This window comes from Merops nubicus, unplaced genomic scaffold, assembly GCF_000691845.1.
Source record: "Merops nubicus isolate BGI_N331 unplaced genomic scaffold, ASM69184v1 scaffold31869, whole genome shotgun sequence".
NCBI lineage: Eukaryota > Metazoa > Chordata > Aves > Coraciiformes > Meropidae > Merops > Merops nubicus.
In genome coordinates, this window is record NW_008632181.1 from 10,660 (window position 1) to 30,156 (window position 19,497).

Consider the following 19,497-nt stretch of genomic DNA (forward strand, 5'->3'; position numbering starts at 1 on the left):
GCTCTGTGCAGAAGCCTACTGAACCAGAAGCTGAGCACAGCACTGCAAATTCACAGATGACTGCACTTGTTAAAACCTTGCAGAACACAAAACCAGTTGTCAACCATGAAGACACGCTTGAGGTATGGCATTGCAATGAACTTCATAGCAGTCAAAGAATTGTGCTGGTGTTTTAATGGGAAACGAACATTTATGTTGACAATAGCAGAAAATCGGCATCCCTAAGTTCTGTAAATACAGAAGGTTTGCAATGCAATATTTATCTCACTTCAGAATATATTGAGTGAAGTTGAAATAGCTAATAAAAATTTCATAATGAAAAATACATGTATTTAAAGAAAAATAAAGCATACTTGCTTAAAAGTTGACTTGTCAAACTATGAAAAGATTCAGAATTTTCCAGGTTTTACTTGATTCTTAGTTCTTCATTAAATAATTGATTTAATTGTCAGAGAAATGACAGAATACCTTATTCATGGCAGCAATCAAAATTTGTATATCCAGGTTACTATGCACATTCATTTCAAATGAAAAGTGAAAGGTGGGGCTAAAAATATGTATTTCTGTGTGTTTATTAGTGAGCTGTCATGAATATGATTTGGATTGTATTTACCTCTTATAAAAAGTCAGATATTTTAAACTTTTAAGTGCTTTGCCCATCTCTCTGATAAACACCATGTATAAATTTATTTAGAATGTTTCAGACTTATGACAAATTTTGGAAATTGTCACTTGATCAGTTGCCAGTTATGACCTGTAAAATGCTTTTCTCAGTTTCACAAGCAGCTTATTTTTGCCCGTGTTGTATAAGCAGTGGAACATGCATAGATCATACTTTCACTGAAGAGACATTGTGATAAGCAGTTATTGCTGTTGCTATTTCCTCACTAGTGTGTTCCAGCTTCTACATACTTTCTGAAAACATTGTTTGACATTATGCCTTTAAACTAGAGGAAGATTTCAGAAAACCATGGTTTTTGTCTAACAGTAGTGACAGCAATTCATTCTCACTGGCTTATATGCCAGTAAGCAAATGAGGCAGCAGTATGTGGTTGATCAGGGACAGTGAATTCCTTACTTCCATGTAATAACATGCTGGTAATACTGTAGCAGTTGAATCAAGGTATCTAAACTTTGTGTGTAAGTTTTTAATTTCAACATTGATTACACTTCTTGTTGTATGTCACCTCCAAGAGGATTTTTACTTCTTGTTTTTAATGAAGACTGTCATAGCTTGTGGGCTACCTCTCAGTCAGGTTTGTCCTCCCAACAGTAGGCCAGACAGTATCATGAGGAAGGAGATGCTCCAGTAGGTTCCACACATTAAACGTTCTGAAATTTCTAAGAAAAAGTGAATATTGACAGACTAATTTTGCAATCTGCAACATGGATTTTGTAGCATTTGTAGCAGCAAGTGTGTTTACTAGCCAGAAATTTCCACTTTAGGGGAAGGAATTCTTTTCCTTCAAAGTATTACTGGAAACAATTTTTGGAAAATGATAGGAATATAGTGCTGGCAATGGGAAACTGAATCAGTTGCATGGCTGCTCTTGCACCAGCTGCGTCAGTCTGTTCGTAAGTGCACTGAGCTCCATCTTATAGTTAGGAACTAGTGTTTTCTGGCTTAAATGTAGTTGACATCGCTTTATTCCTGTGACATTATTCTTGAAGTTAAATACCTTAGCTTCATTTTGGAGTTTACACCAATAGCTGAAACATAGCTGTTTCAGTTTGAACTCTTCTCTGCAAAACCAATACCCAGTTAGTTAGTCTAGAGTGTTTGCTGGTTCAGTGATAACTTTCTGGATTGAACTTGACTGGAGGTTCTCTCCAGCAGTGGAATAGCGGCTGCATCTACTTCACCCAAGTACATTTTTGCAGCTGAAGTTACCAGTTTCAGTATTGTTCCCAATGAGTTCATCAGTGACAATGAAAGTCTGTATATGCAGCTTCTTAAAAATAATTTGGTGGCAAATATCACTAAATTCAGTTGACATGCACTACAAATGCATTACACAGTTGTTATGCCTAAGTTATGTTGCTCGTTTATTTTTTCCCTTTTATTATTCAGTGGGTGACAGTTTAGATAGCATTTACTTAACTTTTAAGTTCTTTAAAATGCACAGCATAAAGCTTTTTTTCCTTTAGCAGGAGTCAGAAGAACTCTCCTCTGATGAAGAGATGAAAATGGCAGAAATGAGACCACCACTGATAGAAACCTCCATAAACCAACCAAAAGTGGTAGCTCTTAGCAGTAACAAAAAAGGTTAGATACCAAAAAGAGCAATAGAAGTGTTGTGCTATTCTGATAATTTCTTGACTCAAAATGGCTAGTTTTTGCAATTAAATGATATAAAATTAGATTTAATATTTAAGTTTTTGAAGAAAAATGATGAATTCTCTAGTTAAGGAATGAAAGCAGAAAAAATTCAATGCATTATACTTGAGCTGTGTTGACAGCCTATATTTTTTTTTTTATTGTTACCAGTGTAAAAGGAGAGGGGCGGAAAGGAGAGATGTGTATGTTTCGAGGACTGTTAGCTTGAGCACACTGCTGATATGCTTGAGGAAAGGATTGCAGAAAGTGGTTTTGCCTTAGAATTACTCCATATTTCTTCCCTCCCTCAGATATTTTGGATTATCACTGCTGTAGGCAGCAGTATCACTTGTTTAAATTTCTCAGAGAAGCTGTGCTCTCTTCCTAAAGTTTAAGAATAAACTTATCTTTTGGCAACTCTTTCTCCAGAGTCACTTTATGCTTTTATGTGTCTTCTTTCCTCTAATGGGAAACTTCAGAACATTGGTTTTGTTACCTAAGCACTATATTCTCTGGAAGATAATTTCAGTCTGGGTAACCATTTCCTTAAGAATATGGAATTACCTAGGAATCAGAGAAAACATCATTTAAAAGTTGGAGAGCGAATTATATATTGTTTCATATGATATCCTAGTCCAGTAGTTTCTTGGACAAAAGGCTTTTCTGGCCATTACATGTAAAAGAGTGAGATTTGTTTGGGAAGAAGGAAAACCACATGGAGGTAGCAGGAAGTCTGTTGAAGATCACATGCAGGTGAAATGATTGATGTTTATCAATACTGTCTTTGGGTTTTTTTTATGCATAACTGAAGTCATAAGTCAAAATTTCTTTCTTGTCTCTGGAGATAGACATCGATTTTAAAAAAAAAAAAACAACATTCTTTTGACATCTTAATGTGCCTTGAAGCAAAACTTTGAATGTATTTGTACACTTACATCAAAGTCATGGCTGGCTTGAAGTCCCATCAGCGAAGTTATTTTTTTTTTTTATGCATATAATATATAAATATGCATACATTATGCAACAGTCCATGTGCACAGGTGTAAATTGCTCTGAAAATGTTGTCCTAGGTGATCCGCAAAGCATGGGAATGGGTTGAATTCCCACTGCAGAAAACAATTTTTCTTTCCTGTGTTCTACATTTATGAAACTATACAGAGCTTATCCAGTGCTCTAGGTCTTTCCAGCATGCTTGGTCTAATAATTAGATATTTTACAATAGTGTTTAAAATCAGAAACTATATACACTTTCAGAATCCTGCATGTGAAGCAGTGTACCTCATTTTCACAGGGACTAATATATTATGTAATTCAAAAGTTTGAAATCATTGCAAAAACAGAAATACAATTTGATAGGTATTTTGGGGAGATACTACATAGTGTAGCACTAGCTTATGCCAGTGAAACTTGGAATAAAGCAACAAGTTAAATTAACTGTTTACATTGAACCAAATATTATAGGAACTGTTGCCAACAGCCAAAAGTCTTTTGTAAACTTAGGTGAAGTTTGCATACCTATTAGTTTCCAGTACTAAGAATTACTCAAGAACAAGAGACAGTTTCTAAATACTGTAACATACACACATGAAATGGTTATTAAACATTTATAAGATTGTTATGTGACTAACTAAATTGGCAAATTTTTATTTCAGATGATTCAAAAGATGCAGATTCCTTATCAGATGAAGCTACCCACAATAGCAATCAAAATAACAGCAACTGTTCCTCTCCTTCTCGAATGTCAGATTCTGTTTCCTTAAATACTGATAGTAGCCAAGATATTTCTCTCTGTTCTCCAGACAAAGAAACACATGCTACTGTTTTATCCAAGATCAGGTTTGTAAGATAACGGTATACCACTGAGCAAATATAATAGAAAGATGTTACTTAGTCTTTCATAATATGTGTCAATTCTTTTAATTCATTAGCTTATCATTCATTAAATAATTTCAATTTTAATGTTGTAAGTAAGGTTAAAAAATTGAATAGTTACCTTTAAAAAAAAGCAATAAAATTAAGGGGCTGATTTTAGTATGCAAGACATGGTTCCTATCTTAATAATAGGGTATAATAAATTTGTCCATATAATTTATTGCTTCAAAATACTTCAGTGCACCATTTTAAAAGCTCTTTGCTTTTATTTGTACAATTTTGGAGGTCAGTTTGATTACTAACTATAAAAGGCTTTTCAAAACTTAAAGAGAATGAACTTAGAGGTTGCTACTTGTCTTGAGGCTTTAATTAGAAGTTGAGAAGGTGCTATTTTATAAAAAAAATTGCCAATGGAAACAAGATATCCGAAATTGATGTGGAACTTGCAAGTATTTGGTTTTAAAAAAAGAGAGTTACTGTCACTTTGTACTTCTTGAGACTTTTAAACTGTCTTTAATAATCTCTATTCAATTTAAACAAACTTCTGAAATCAGATAACACAAAAGTGGCCAAAATGAGCCCTCTGTGTAATATATTTCTGTAATGGTAAGAAATCAAATCAAAAATCTGGTTGTATCTTGGTCTTTGTCCTGTTTTGTGTGCACAGAATGGGTGTGTTGCGTGTTGACTGTTTTTTGTAGAACAGTTCTTAAAGGAATATTCTGGTTCCTCTTGGGATTTCTTTTAAGAGACGTCTTTTTTTTCCAGGCGAGAAGACGAAAATTTCAATAATCTTTTACAAAATGGAGGTGAATTGAGCATTATGGTAGAAGAAAAAAATGTGCAAGAGAAGGTTACAGATTTGTCTGAATATGAACTAAGCATTGAAGAAAGATTAGGCCTGCTAGGAAAAGGTGTTGATCTAGGCACTCCCATGGAGGAGTCTCACAAATTAGACCAAATAAACATGAATATCAGTAAACTGGTTAGTGAAGAGGCAGTGCCAGTCCCAGCAGAAAGGCTGCAAGCACAGGAAATCGTCTCCGTAAAGGGCTTTTTGAATAACAACACAAAAGAAGAAACCGAGCACTTGGAAAATGCAAACAAATATCCTCTAAATAAAGTAAATGGACATCCTGAGGAAGCAGCACAGTCTCCCAGTAAAGACAAACTAATAAAAAGCACTACAGTTGATGGCGATTCTGCTGAGCTCTCTGTTTCAAGAAGTACTGAAGATTTGTCCCCACAGAGAAGTGGTCCTGTGATGAAATCTCACAGCATCACCAGTATGGACGCTGGTGGTGTGAAAATCTACGATATTGTTAGTGAGAATGGACCTCAACAGGCAAACTCAGTGCTAAAATCAGCATCTGATAGTGCAGATGGGAAAAACATAGTTCGAAGTAAATCTGCTACTCTTCTGTATGATCAGCCACTGCAGGTTTTTCCCGGGTCATCGTCGTCGTCTGATTTAGTATCTTCTGCAAAAGCAGTGTTCAAGTTTGACTCAAATCACAATCCTGAAGGTGCTAACATAGCGAGAGGAGCAGTGGCAAGTGGTGCACAGATGTTCTGCCCTCCCCAGTATAATATTCAGTACAGCAGCAGTGCAACGGCGAAAGACACCTTGTGGCCCCAGAAACAAAACATCCCGGTAGAACAAGGCAGCTTACCTCCTTCACGTCTGCTTAGGTCTGAGAGTACCGAAACTCCCAGCTACGTAAAGCATTCTGCCAATATGAATTTCTCCAATCATAACAATGTTCGAGCCAGCACTGTGTATAACACTCACCAGCGGATGACTGGGAGACATGTAGATACGTGGGCTCTTCCACCAAATGATAGACTGCTCTCAGGAGCAACCAGACACACTCTTCAAAGGCAGAGCAGTGTGTCTTCTGCAGCTTCTATGAATGTTGGGGATACTGGACCTTCAAGGCGAACACAAGTTCCTGAAGGGGATTATTTAACATACAGAGATTTGCATTCAGTAGGAAGAGCTCCACCAGTAATGTCTGGGCAACAGAGACCTCTTTCTGCCAGGACATACAGCATTGATGGTCCAAATGTACCTCGACCACAGAGTGCTCGGCCATCAGTGAATGAGATACCGGAAAGAACTATGTCAGTCAGTGACTTCAATTACGCACGGACTAGCCCTTCGAAGAGATCAAACCCAAGGGTTAACTCTGAGCACTCTTTATTAGACCCTCCAGGAAAAAGTAAAGTCCCTCATGACTGGAGGGAACAGGTGCTGCGACATATTGAGGCTAAAAAGCTAGAAAAGGTAAAAATAATAATTTAAAAACTTTTCTACTTTTCTGTTACCTGGATATGGAATAAGTTAAATACTCTTGTGTTTTCAGCTGCTTTTAATTACCAGTGAAAAGGTACTTTTGATACTGCCTCAAAAAGGATAAATGTGTTTATGATGAATATCTGAGCAGCAGTCATATGGTAGGCTGTAAATTAACTTTTCTCCCCAAAGAAAAAGTAGTCCCTCTTTTTACATCATACTAGCCTGCTTAGACGAATTACTTTAGAATACATTAAATAATGTCACACTAACATGCTGGATTGCAAGAACAGCTCTTTGAGGCCAGATAATTTTCGCTATAGCATCGTGTTTGTATTACGCAAACATATTCCCTTACACTTCCTTATCTTTCTGTTCTGCCTTTTCCCACCCCTATTTCTTCTCTTTAAGAAGAAAAAGGAGGAAAAAAAAAAAAAAGGAAAAGAAAATGAGTGAAATCTCTTTGGAATTATAGGTCTACAGGTTCAGTTGCTGAAGAATTCAAAAGCTATAATTAACATGTATTTACCTCCAAGCCAATTGTCTTTTGAAGTTGAGTATCTGACAGATCGTTGAATGAATATTTATTGCTGTGAGATGAGAACACTTAAAAATCTTGTTCATTTCAGGAAATCACAGGAGGTTTTGATATAACTAGAGATGATGAACGTGATTCTTTATGTACTTTATGTAATGCTATAAAGAATTTGAGCTGATATGTAGAGCTGAACAGTTACATATCTTCAAAGAATTTGAGTAGAGAATGAAAGACTGTGATCTATGTTGTCCAGCTAAACCAATTTAGAATATCACTATATAATAGGCAGAATGTTATTAGCCTGATCATGTTTGTTTGGAGGGGAGGAAAGCAGCCAAAATACTGTGACAGCTAGATGAATTTTCTTCTTTAATTTCTTTTGAAAGAACATAGTTTGGTTTGTGATCATTATGCTAACTGCTTCAGTATCTGTGATAGCTGAAAGAAATTTAGATGGAGGTGGTTGAAAAAATTACTCTTAACTGTGATTTTTCTTTGGAAATCCAAGTATTTGGCGGGATAGGTTTGCTTTTGTTTGGTTTAAATTGCGTAACTTCTGGTGATAGAAAGGGATGGATTTTGTTTGCTCATTAAAGAAGCCTGCACAAGGGCTGCACCTGTTCTTCTGATCCAGCTTGAGTCAAGTACAAAGTAAAATATTTTCAGGCTTTCACAGTACTTTGCTGTAATGTGGGGACCTTTTTCCAACAAAGTAGTCACAAACCTCACCATATTCCAGGCCTAATAAAAATTGCATTCTCTGGTCTTCCATTCTCCTGGATGCATATATCAAATCTTACATGAAACAACAGAGAAGCAAAAATCCTATCAGTCCCTGAAAGCAGAGGAAAGCAAAACTTTGGTGCATTGCCTATGCAATTTGTTTACAGCTCATTCTTGTATTGTCCACATTTGATGTGTTAGGAATTTAGGAATTCCTAACAAAATCCACAAACACTGACAAAAAAAAAACCCTAAGCACATTTAAGAATGTGTTTAATTACACCAGTGATGTATGTTCAGGTACTGTAGCAGTACAGTCACCTTTACTAAGGAAACTGTTTGCCTGACTTTATTCCCTTTATATCTGTGCTTTCTATTATGCTTTATATGTAAACTTTAATTTTTTTTTCCCTACTGGAGTGATACAGAATGGCTGCTATTGAGAGTTTAGCCGTGCAGCTAGTTTACCAGATCTTGGATGTCTGATTTGTTTGTGTGTTTCTTTTCTTCTGGCCTTGAACATTTTAAAGTACCTTTTACTTAGCTCTCTGAGACTTGCTTACAGGTTTAAAAGTAATCTATATATAATTGTTTACTTTATATTCTGTGAGATTTGACAGCCTCAAAACGAAAAACCTGATCTCTGAAAAATGTAGATATGATCCTGTGTGGCAGATGGCAAATAAGATAATGTGGATATTCTAGCAATTTACTGGATATTTCTTTGTTCTTTTAAAATAGTGGGTTTGGTATTTCTATTTGTAATTAAAAATTAGGTGGGCACAGGAGACTTATCTATAAACCAGATTTTTGAAGTCTGAAGAAACATTTCATAATTACAGAACTCATTTAAGGAACAAGCATTTAAGGGACAAGTTCAATTATAGAGCTCATTTAAGGAATATTTATTGGAAATTGCTTTGACAAAGCTTTCATGGATGTAGAATGGTGTTTCTTGTTTTAAAGCATAAGACACAACACTGAAATATAGGTATACAAAATCAAGCTTCATGATGAATATTCAGTTAATATCTACTTGCCTGTGGTTATACACAACAGTATGGGTTAATATTATCTTCACTGTGACTCTTCTGAGTCTGTTATTGAAATTAATCATGTTTATTATTTCTATCCTGCATTTATTAGGAAAGAGGGTGTAGTGGTGTTTGGGGGGATTGGTTTTGTTATTGGCTTGGATTTGTTTGGGCTGGTTTCTTTTCTGCTAAGCTCTTGAAGTACTTTCTTGTTTTGCTTTTTATAGAATTTGGAGTAATTTTTAAGTGGTAAACCCACTTAAAAGTGTTTACTTGCTGGACATATTGGAGAATGCAGTTCTTGTTTTGTTTATTAGCCGTTTTTACCTGATACAGCTAAGAAAAAAAAAAAAACAACAGCTTTTTGAGAGTTTAATCTGCATGAGAGATACAGGATAGTTTTAAGTCCAGCAAAAATTATTAACAGTGGATTCCAGCCAAATAACCAGCATTTGTAATCCTTTTGACAAGCTGTAAGGGGACATACACCCATCAATTAAATTATTTATCTGGTTGAGCAAAGGTGAAAACAGTTCATGAGACCATTTTTAAACAGAAATTTTGCGTATCTTAAGGAGACAATTTGCTTACCTGATGCAAACCCATCTTTTATTGTGGGATAGAGAAAAGAGCTTATTTAAATGTCAAGCTGCTCTCTAGTGGCTATATATGTAAGTTGTTGGAAAGTTCACAGTCAATTCTGCTCCATGCCCAACCTCAAGTTTTTAAAACAGTAATATTTTTTAGCATATTTTCCTTTTTGAGTGTCACTTGCCAATTTTACTACCTAATATATCACAGTAGTCTTCCATCGTAGAGTTGTTGAAAGTTTTTGCTTAGGAATTCCAACTGAAATACTGCCTGTGTAATAACGCTAGTGTCACCCATTTTATTGTGCGTGGTAGAGGAAATTCTCAGCTGTAAATTGCAGTATGAAATATCTGCAACAGTTATCTACAAACATCTGTTATGTGTGCTGAATAGGCAGAAAAAGTTACTAAGCCTGACTGTCCTTTCCTTACATATGTATATTTTCTTTTATTGTTGTGGATCTCTTGGGACTTCAGGTGCGTGTTTGCTTTCAATTCTAATTTCAACTGGAATTAAGTCCTTTAATTTTTAATCCACTTTATCTAGTATTTATCTAAAATGGCTGAGTTTTCAGAGAAGTAGTCATAAAGTTTGATTCCTACTTTCCAATTCAGAAATCAGAATAGGTTTCTTTATTCTCAAAAGTTGCCAGTGTACAGTGCCGTATTAAAAGAAAAAAGTTCAAGTGTTTGTGTTGATACAGAATTGCAGATTTAATCAAAGTTTGAAAGTCTTCCCTTTATTTCCTTTTTTATGCTGTGTGTTCTTCAGTAGGAATGCAGTCACCTTTTGAAGACAAATCTTTTTGCAGGATCAGAGGCCTAAATTCATTCCTTCTTTGTTCCTCTCTTGTGATTTAAGAATAGTTTCATAATATTTAAGTTGTTCCTTTTTGGGATAAATTGGTATCTCACTAGAATTCTGTCAAATCTCCAACAAATTTGAGGTGTTGGTGGTGGTTGGTTGGTTTGTTTGTTTGTTTTGTCTTGTATGCTTTTATTCCAGAAGGCTTAAAGTGTTAGTTTTAGGCGTTTCAAGTGTTCCAGAATATCTTGAGCAAACTTTTTCTAAAGAATTGTAGATAGTCAAGGTGGGAATGAAAAATGACTGGATTTCTAGACATGTAATGGAGCATCAAAAGATAACTTATGTCCACCTTTAACTGGCAATTGAGTCTAAGTACTATTATATAAATAAGTAAATGTCAATATTTGGGGTTAGCAGTTAAATTACTAGCTAAGGCTGTTCCAAGATAAGTAGGATGTAGAGTCTTGTTCCCTGCAGATACCTGCATTTTATTACTTCCTATTCCATACCAAAATTTAATGGATTGTCATGACAGACTCCAGCCAGTCTTAAAATTGCCACAGTATTATCCAATAGATATTCTCCTGGGTAAATTCCAATACTATTGTCTTGTACCTCAGTAGATGTATTGGTTTTTGTTTGCTGGTTTTTTTTTGTTTGTTTGTTTTTTACTTTGTACACAGACATGTTTTTCTTGATATATGGTAGCTTTTAGTATGTGTTATTCACTGCTGAGTAACTGATTTCTAGTAAACTTCACTGGCATGTATATTGGGTAGTGTGTGTCAGTTTAGAGTAATTGAAATGAGATTTCTCAAACCTCAAACATTTGAATTATCATTTTGCAAGCCGTTATTCCCTAAGACACTGTGGTAGATGAGATGGAGAATGAGTTGGTGTTTGGAATTAACACTTATCTGAAGTTTAGATCGTATATTTATTCCATATTTATTTTTTAATAAACTGGAATAAAAATCAAGGGCTTTAATGGCAATGGTATATGCAGATTTCTAAAAGTGTCGTCTTTGATGCAGCAGTCTTTAGGAATCTCACTAGGAAATACATAGCATTAATCATACTGATAGTAAGAAACAAAATTAAGAGGCATGCTGTTCACATTCCAAATGCCTCAGTTTCTTTCTTACCAGAAAAAAATAGGTAGAAGAAAAATAGTTCCTAGATTTGTCACTAAGAATCTCTTCTTGTGTTAAACTAAAACTTCCTTACAACTCCATATAATTTTAAATAGCATTTGTCCTGTAGAGTTTGTACTTGGGGGGTTCCTTCGAATTTAGTGCTGAGATGCTGTACCAAATGGAGAGAAGGAGAAGAGTCGTGTTTGCAGGACTTCTCATGTCTTCTACACACCAACTGCACCATCATTTTTTGCACTTAGGAAAAGATCTCTACCAAGAAAGGAGATCTTACAGACCCTTGAATAAAACTACTCTCAGGCTATGTAATCACCTTGAAGCTCACTAAACTAAGTTAACTGAAATCTTAGTTCCTGGTGAAAAAGTAAGTGTCTACAGTTTTTAGGAAAGTTCTGCCTCCTGTTGGAGATCTATCTTAGATTGTAAATACAAATCTGGATTCAGATTGTTACTATTTATTGACCGTCTGTTTGGGTCCATCTAAGAGAACAGTGGTTCTAGCGGATCTAGGGGTCTAGCAGATCATGGTAAGATGGTCTGCTAGAGGTGCTTTCAGAAGATAACTTTGTAGTCTATCCATGCATTCCTAAAAAACTGTCTTTTTGCCACTTACAGAAGTTGGAGAGATACAGGAGCTTCTGAGAGCAGCTTTCTTGTAAGGAAACTTCAGGGAGTTGCCTGTACTAGTTGGTAAAGAAGGCCACCTGCCTAATTATAGAAACTATTTTGAGATGTGAGATTGTAAGATGATGCTTTGAGGCACTAAGGAACTAAATAAAGCTAGCTTTTGTAATTTCACCGGTTTTTGGCCTGAAACTTAAAAGCTGCAGTAAGCTCACATTCAATGTTTAGTAAAGAGAGACTTGAATCCCAAATACATTCTTCTTGCCACAAGAGGGGGAAAGACTCTGGAGACTTGTCTGGAAGGTTGAAAAATCCATTGACTAGAGAAGAGGGTACATGTAGAAGAGGAGCATGAAGAAAGCTCACTCTACCATTGTGTGATTGTCCAAGAGCCTTAGCCAAAAAAAATCCAAGTATTGTCAGGAAATTCTGTTTTCAAGGGATTTTCCAATGACTGTGCTACCACAGCATCTGAGGAGTATGACTATGCAGAGGGATATGACTGAGTATTAAACTAGTTTTAGTTTCACAAGATAAAGCTAGTATGAAGAAACAATTGTCTACCAAAGGGCAAGTAACTGCTTCCAAAATCAAATTAGTGTGTGTAGTCAACAGACAAACACCAAAAAGTATTTATTCATGTAAGAGTTTCTGCAGTATCGTACTCAAATTATATGTATTTTGAACTTCTTTTTTACTTGAAAAAAAATGGAGACTTTATTTTTTAGAAAAGGGAAGCTTTGAATTTGTTGGACTTTTGTGCTTTGTGATACATCTTTTACTATGGTCACATTTTTTCATGGGTATTTCTCGCTTCTTCAGTATAGGTTTGTTTCATTAGTTGTATGGCATATAGAGGATTTTCCTTTTATCATTTTGTGGAAACTTTTTGGTTTGCTTTGTTCTTACAACTACAAAAATCCATGCTGGCAAGATGGTAATGTCTGCTGATTTATTTCTGTTACCCTTGCCAGTATTTCAGAGGTCAGGTTTGCAAGGTAATGAAGCTCAAAACCAAACCACTATCGCTTCTGTCCTCGAGCTCATGTTACCACATTGATTGGCTACAGTGGTACACAGGTGGACTCCAAGCTTTCTTTTGAGCCTTTTCTTATTTAAATGAGGTTAGTTTGCATTCTTGAATGAGGTGTTATTGGAATGCATTACAGACATTGACAGCATTGCAATAACAAGAAAACCTGGTCAAACAGACAAATCTGTGTTTCTGTGTAAATTTTTATTTGTACTGTACCATTAATGGGGGTGGGGAGAAATGAGGTAAAATAATAACAGGTAACTAGATGGCTTTCCAGAGGTGTTTTGAGCTGACTGCCAGCTTCTCTTCCTACAATATATTTGATATGTTGCAAATTTAATGAAAACACAGAAATTTTGATAAGCAGTGCACCTTTGTTGCTTCTTCCAGACACATGAACATTTGAATTACTTTATTTACATGTAACTCTGCATGTTAACTTTTGACTGCATGCTGATTTACAGTAAATAAAGGTAAACAGGGGTCACTGAGTTGTTTCATATATCACAGTGGTACTGTTCTTGCATGATTTTTATCTTGCATGACAATTGAATATATTTGTATTAGTCTATGTATAACATGTCTTGTGGTTTATGCATGCTGCACTAATCTCTGTGTTAAATCTGTCCCTTCTTTATTCAGAGCATGCTGTCTAGGTCCTTTAATTCCAATTATGCTGCAGTTAGCAGCTTTCACTATGGCAGCTCTAGGGATCTGCATGGCAGCCAGGGTAGTGTTGCCTTCAGTGTTGCAGACGGAAGAGGTTCTGGTGTGCACGTTGTTCGAGTGAGTACCTACAGCAGGCTATTGCAATACATAGAGGGGGAAAGAAAGGTGTCCTTAAATTGACAGAGTTGTCGTTTTACATATGGACAGTGCTTTCGGTTAAACATAGTATGGAACTTATATTCTGGAATTTTTCAATAGGCTTTAAATCAAATATTTTGCCTTCACTTCATATGCCTCAAACTTATTACAATACTTTCCAGTTTAATGCCATGAAGTTGAGTTTTGCAAATGGCTTTTTCAGGTGGTTGAACATATGTAAAACGTCTGGTACATATGCGAATAAGAGATTACCATTCTGAATTTAACCTAGGTTCCTAATGGTTTAAACAAAACCTTGCTGTGCTTTTATCTCCCTCAAACAAATTCTGATGATGTAAACTGTATTGTAAGATATTGTATGCATTCAAGAAAATGCAGAGTATTTTAGTTTGTAAGTAAACGTGAGGAAATTACTCTCTAGCATCCATTAACTCCAAGCATCCCAAGTGATGTTATGGTATCCATAGAAAGCAGGATAAAGTCACAAGACTTTTTAACCATATGAATCCTTGAAGAGGCAGTCCTTAACATTTGTTGATTTTTCTTCTCAGTTTATGATCAAAAACACATCTGCAGTTGCTAGTTTTTGTAGAGGTCCAATATTTTATGGGTGTGGTGTCTTGGCTAGTAAGATTTTACTACATAAGCAACGTACTAGTTAATCAAAGAAGCTAAAGAATAGTAAAGCCCTTAAAATATTTTATTTTGGGTGTCTTCATGAGAATTTTTTAGTTTAAATTATATGAAGACAGTTGTCTTTACTGCTTCATTCTGTTTAAAGCATCCGCAGGCTGCTAGTCCAGGAGACCAATGCCAAGATGAAGTATTCATTTCAGGACAGCAAAATTACTCATCTGCCACACTTAGTCTCAAAGATGTTCCTCCAGACAGCATGAAGAAAATAGCTGTGCAGGTAATTATCTACATGACATTATGGATAGGATACACTTATGATTATTTGTAAGGATATTTTTTTTTAATTGGTTGTAGAAATGTATGTTGGCATAGCAGTTGCAACTGAGGCTTCTTTAAAGCATAGTACCCAGATCTTGAAGGTGGCATAAGTGAAACATCATCCCTTTTTGCAAGACAAAATAGTTAACTATATGAAGAGGGTTGTTCTCATTTTTCTTCAGCAGGGTCTTTGAAGGAAGAAATTTGAAGCAAAAGACATAATTGCAAGTGGAAATTGCAATATGGCAGGTGATGTCGGGAAATCAATCTGAAGCTGATTAATCCTTTTAAAGAACAAACTTGAAATATGTTGTGATGGAATTCTGATGATAAACTAGAATTTGTAGGAGACAATCTGTATTCACCTCTAAGGAGCATCTCTACAGGCAGAACTTACTAAACTGAAACTAAATGGGTACTTGTAAATTATTACAATGCAGCGATTGACTTTCTTTTTAGAACCAGTAATTTTGGTTGCATTTTTGCAGACATTGGATATTGGGAATTTGCATAGCTATTGGTACGTGTTGCCTATGCAAATCTATTTCTGGCAGCACAACAAACAATAGTTTTCCTGTCATGCTTTAGATTTTCAGAAAAGGCAGTGGAAAATTGTGGAAATTGAATACATCTGATCTGTAAATAAGCTAAAAAATTATATATACACACATTACTATTTCTCAGAAAGACTTTGACATAAACTCAAAAGACTAGATTCTGATATGTCTGTTCATATAGCATGGTTAAAATTGTACACTTCAGTTATTTATAATATTAACTGATGGGATAATGGTGGCAGGCAGAAAAAAAATCTGTAACTCAAGCCTGTAATGTTTTTGCAAGGTGTGGGAATCATACAGATGAGTGACTGCTTAGGCTGGGTAAGAGTGTGAAGCATGTGGGTGAGGAGGCAAAAGGGATGCCCATCTCAGTGCTGGGCTGCACAGCAGAGCAGTAACTCTGAGGCTTCTGTAAGAAACCTCATCGTCTCCAGCATCATTCCTTGTGACATTGAATACACTGTGCGTCTTGACAGTTGTGTACCTTCCTGCTTTTTGTCATCGTTATACCTATCAAATCAGTGACAGATGTGTTAACAAAATTGTATTTATTGGAAATATCATCACAGTTTTGATATTAAAATCTTGTATTTGCTCAGAGGGTTTTCTTGTGGTCACCAAAAGATGCTTGGAGAACATATGGTTTGTTTGCGAGCTGTGTGGAATTTTTATTTTGTGTATGATCTACCAGGAATTTTTGCAAAATCTCTGAATTTTATGCAGTAGAAATGTGAACTATAATAATACAAACCAAGTGTCAATACTGACAGTTGCACTGCTAGAAAGTGATGGCTGGGTTAACTCAGTGAAAGAAGTGCTAAATGCAAAGACTGTCTAGTCTATTCTAGCAGATCAGAACTCAAAGTAAGTTCTTGTTTTTCATATTTGTTCTCAGTAGGTCAGAGCTGATGACTATAAGGAAAATTCAGCATAATTGTACATGGTCCAGAAGAGTAGTTTTAGTAATTTTCCTAAAATTAAAGGCAGTCAAATATCAGAAATATTGAAACAATAAAGGAGGAATTGAGGGTTGCTGCTTATAAAATGTATGACATTGAGTGTTCATGTTATTCAGATGCCTTTGACAAACGGACAGATGTGCCAGCCTCAAAGACCTCAGACAAACTACAGCCAAGTCCATCATCTCCCTCCTCAATCATCAGTAGCAAGACATCCATCTAGAGAGCAATTAATTGATTATCTGATGTTGAAAGTTGCCCACCAACCTCCCTATACCCAGTCCCAATGTCCTCCTAGACAAAGCCACGAGCTGGCAAAGCAAGAGGTAAGAATAAATCTAACTTGATGATATGATCTGTCCATCAGTGGCAGTAAATTGTTATTGGTTCAGTTTATCATATTTCTCCACAGACGGTGACAGAAATCAAATAGGAATTTATCTCCAGCAGAATACAGCACTATCTCAGTGCTGTTCTACTGAAATCACACCTTCCTTCTGGTTTTGAGCTCTTTTTGCTGTTTAGGTGAACATTTTAAGAGGGAAATGTGGTAGATTTTTAAGATGATGTGCCAGAAACTTAAACTCACATCTTTTTTCTGAGCTAGAAATTTATTTCTCAATTACGCTGACTGATCACCAGTTCATTATTTGTCTAGTAACTGAAAAAAACAGAAAGTAGCAGTGCAGCTTAGAGTACTTTGCTCTTTGTTGCTATCCAGAATGGTTAAAAAAATCTGCAAATGTGGAAGTATGCATCCATAAAAAAGGATAAAAAAAAGCATGAGCATCTAATGCATGCTTGATAACTATCATTTTTATTTATGGCTGACAGATGTGGGTAAGAAATTCTTCTACAACTTAATGGCTCTTTCATTATGCCAGCCTTCTTTCTGCTCTCGGACACAGATGTTTCCTCTGTATTTCAGGGTTTTTGAGGAAATACTGAGCATGGTGTTTTCATTCCATGCTAGAATGAGAATATCCACTTCTTGTGTAAAATTATGTTTTCTAGTCAACTATTCTGGCAGGAGAAAGGGGAGAGAGTATTGGCTAGACGGGGCTGAGAGCGAAATTAGGAACAAGGTTTGATTTTTAAAATCCAGCCAGAATTTGAAAAGAAAAAAGCAGAACAGGTTCTTTCATAGGAACATGTCTATTTGCTGAGAATGTTAAGTTAATTTACGTAATATGAAAATATCTTTGAATGTGAAGTCTCCATGAACTATAATTGTAATAAGAGTGATACTGGAGTAAAACAATCATACATGATGCTTTTCTTCTGGAATTCTGTTCCAAATTAACATTGAGATATAATACATTCTTGAACTGCAACAAATGCTTTGAGGTTTTTTTTTTTGCTTTTTAAAGCTTTTGTTCACCTGAATTCCTTAGCAATAATTTCATTACAGTAGCTTTGAATGGAGGTTTTCAGTCAGTTCATCTAACTTTGGTTCTAACTACTTAGATCCGAGTGAGAATTGACAAGGACCCAGAACTTGGATTTAGTATATCAGGAGGAGTTGGTGGTAGAGGGAATCCCTTTAGACCTGAAGATGATGTGAGTATTTTACACTAATGCATCTTAAAATTGTACTGATCATAATGTTTCAGAGTATAGCAAAGGAGGGGGAGGGGCATGGAATTTTTTTATATATATAAAATATATTGGGGTGTATATATACACATATATATGTGTATATTTATGTATACCCCAAACCACTAAACACCAGGACTGGAAGGGAGAAAACTGGAAACAAATCATAACGAAAATCAAGGTGGTAGGTGACCACCGTGGTCACACGGTTCCAGATACCAGTCAGCAGATTTGAGATAGTTTATTATAGAGTTTACAGTTAGGAAGCCTGTTAAAAGAGAACATGTTTTAGCCTACAGCCTTGTTTTGTAGTGGTTGATAATTCATCTTGACATGTACATCTGCTGAATTAAACAAAGGGAGATCGGAATTTACCCTTCAGTACTCCTCTAAAGGCAATTCTTCTGGATTTAACATCACAAAAAGGAAGGCAGTCACAAAAGCCAGTAGACCTGTAGCATAATACTGTGTTCTAATCTAGTGAGGGTGGAAGATTGAAAAAAAAAATTTGAATTGCATCTGTTTCATGCTACCTTACTATTCATGAGCTAAGTTATCGAAAATGTTTTCCATCTCTTTTTTTCAAGGGCATATTTGTAACCAGAGTGCAACCAGAAGGACCAGCATCGAAGCTGTTACAGCCAGGGGATAAAATAATTCAGGTACTATAGTCATCCAGTTAACTAACATTTATATTATACCAGTTCATTTTTAGTTTGCGCCTTTTCTAAGAGCCAAATATTTAATTTTTAGGTGGGTTACCGGTGTGCTTTTCAGGAAGAATTCATGCATTCTAGGATGCTGCTTTTAATTTTCTTCCACCTGAGATTAGGTTAGGTGATACACACTGAAGCATTAATCAGCTGGATCATTTTTTTCAAACTGAACATTTTTCATGTTTATAGAGGAAAAAAAAACCCCAAACCTAATGTTTTCATTAAGATGGAAAGTCAGCATTTCATCAGACTTTATTATCATTCAGTTATTTAACTCATGGTCATTCACATGTGGTGTTATAAATAACGTGTTGTCTGAACACCAGCAGTTGCCCCCCAAAACCTCTCTCCACAGCTGCACCTTGCTGTTACATCCCTCTCCATCTTGCAGTTCCTGCCAGTCTTTGCTGCCTCTCCCCCATCTGACAGGCTGGACATGCACAAGTGCTGGCAGAAGCTGCCTCTGGGCTGGCTGATAGCTGGCTGGTCATAGCATGTACCTCCTGGCTTCCCCATCTGCTGCAGGTGAGCCAAGTAGGTTGCCTCAAGAGCCATGGCTTCTGGGCTGCAGCTGTGAACTGCTTTTCTGTAGGAAGTCGGTACCTTTCAGACCTCTTCTGTATCAGATTTGTTAGAGGTTGTGTAATGAGCTTATAAGCTATTTGGGGTGGGGTCAGGTAAATGGACAGTGGGATTATATAAGCCTTACATTCGTAGGGAAGTGGTCTAGCAAGGCTTTTGAACAGTGCTGTAGCCACTCTTAAGGTTGCAGGGCTTGTTAAAAATTAATTATTCATCACATTATTGTTTTAAGAATGTTGACGGTCTTGACTGCTGCACTTCAGTTTTCTAAAAACAAACAAAAACATCTGGGTCGAGGCAATCCCAGGCA

At 36.1% G+C, this 19,497-nt stretch overlaps 1 protein-coding gene across 1 annotated transcript in view; it reads left to right on the forward strand.

Annotated features, from left to right (window-relative positions):
- The window catches only part of ERBB2IP (erbb2 interacting protein), a gene marked incomplete at its 5' end in the record, with an annotated part of 28,247 nt that extends 9,665 nt beyond the window's left edge, over positions 1–18,582 (forward strand). Inside the window, 8 exon segments of the mRNA XM_008947856.1 lie at positions 1–122; positions 2,149–2,266; positions 3,970–4,153; positions 4,958–6,476; positions 14,602–14,733; positions 16,410–16,619; positions 17,761–17,853; positions 18,477–18,582. The exon segment at positions 1–122 is cut by the window's left edge and continues 19 nt beyond it. Of these exon segments, the coding sequence (XP_008946104.1) occupies positions 1–122; positions 2,149–2,266; positions 3,970–4,153; positions 4,958–6,476; positions 14,602–14,733; positions 16,410–16,619; positions 17,761–17,853; positions 18,477–18,560 (2,462 nt within the window).
- Between the last annotated feature and the right edge of the window lie 915 nt (positions 18,583–19,497).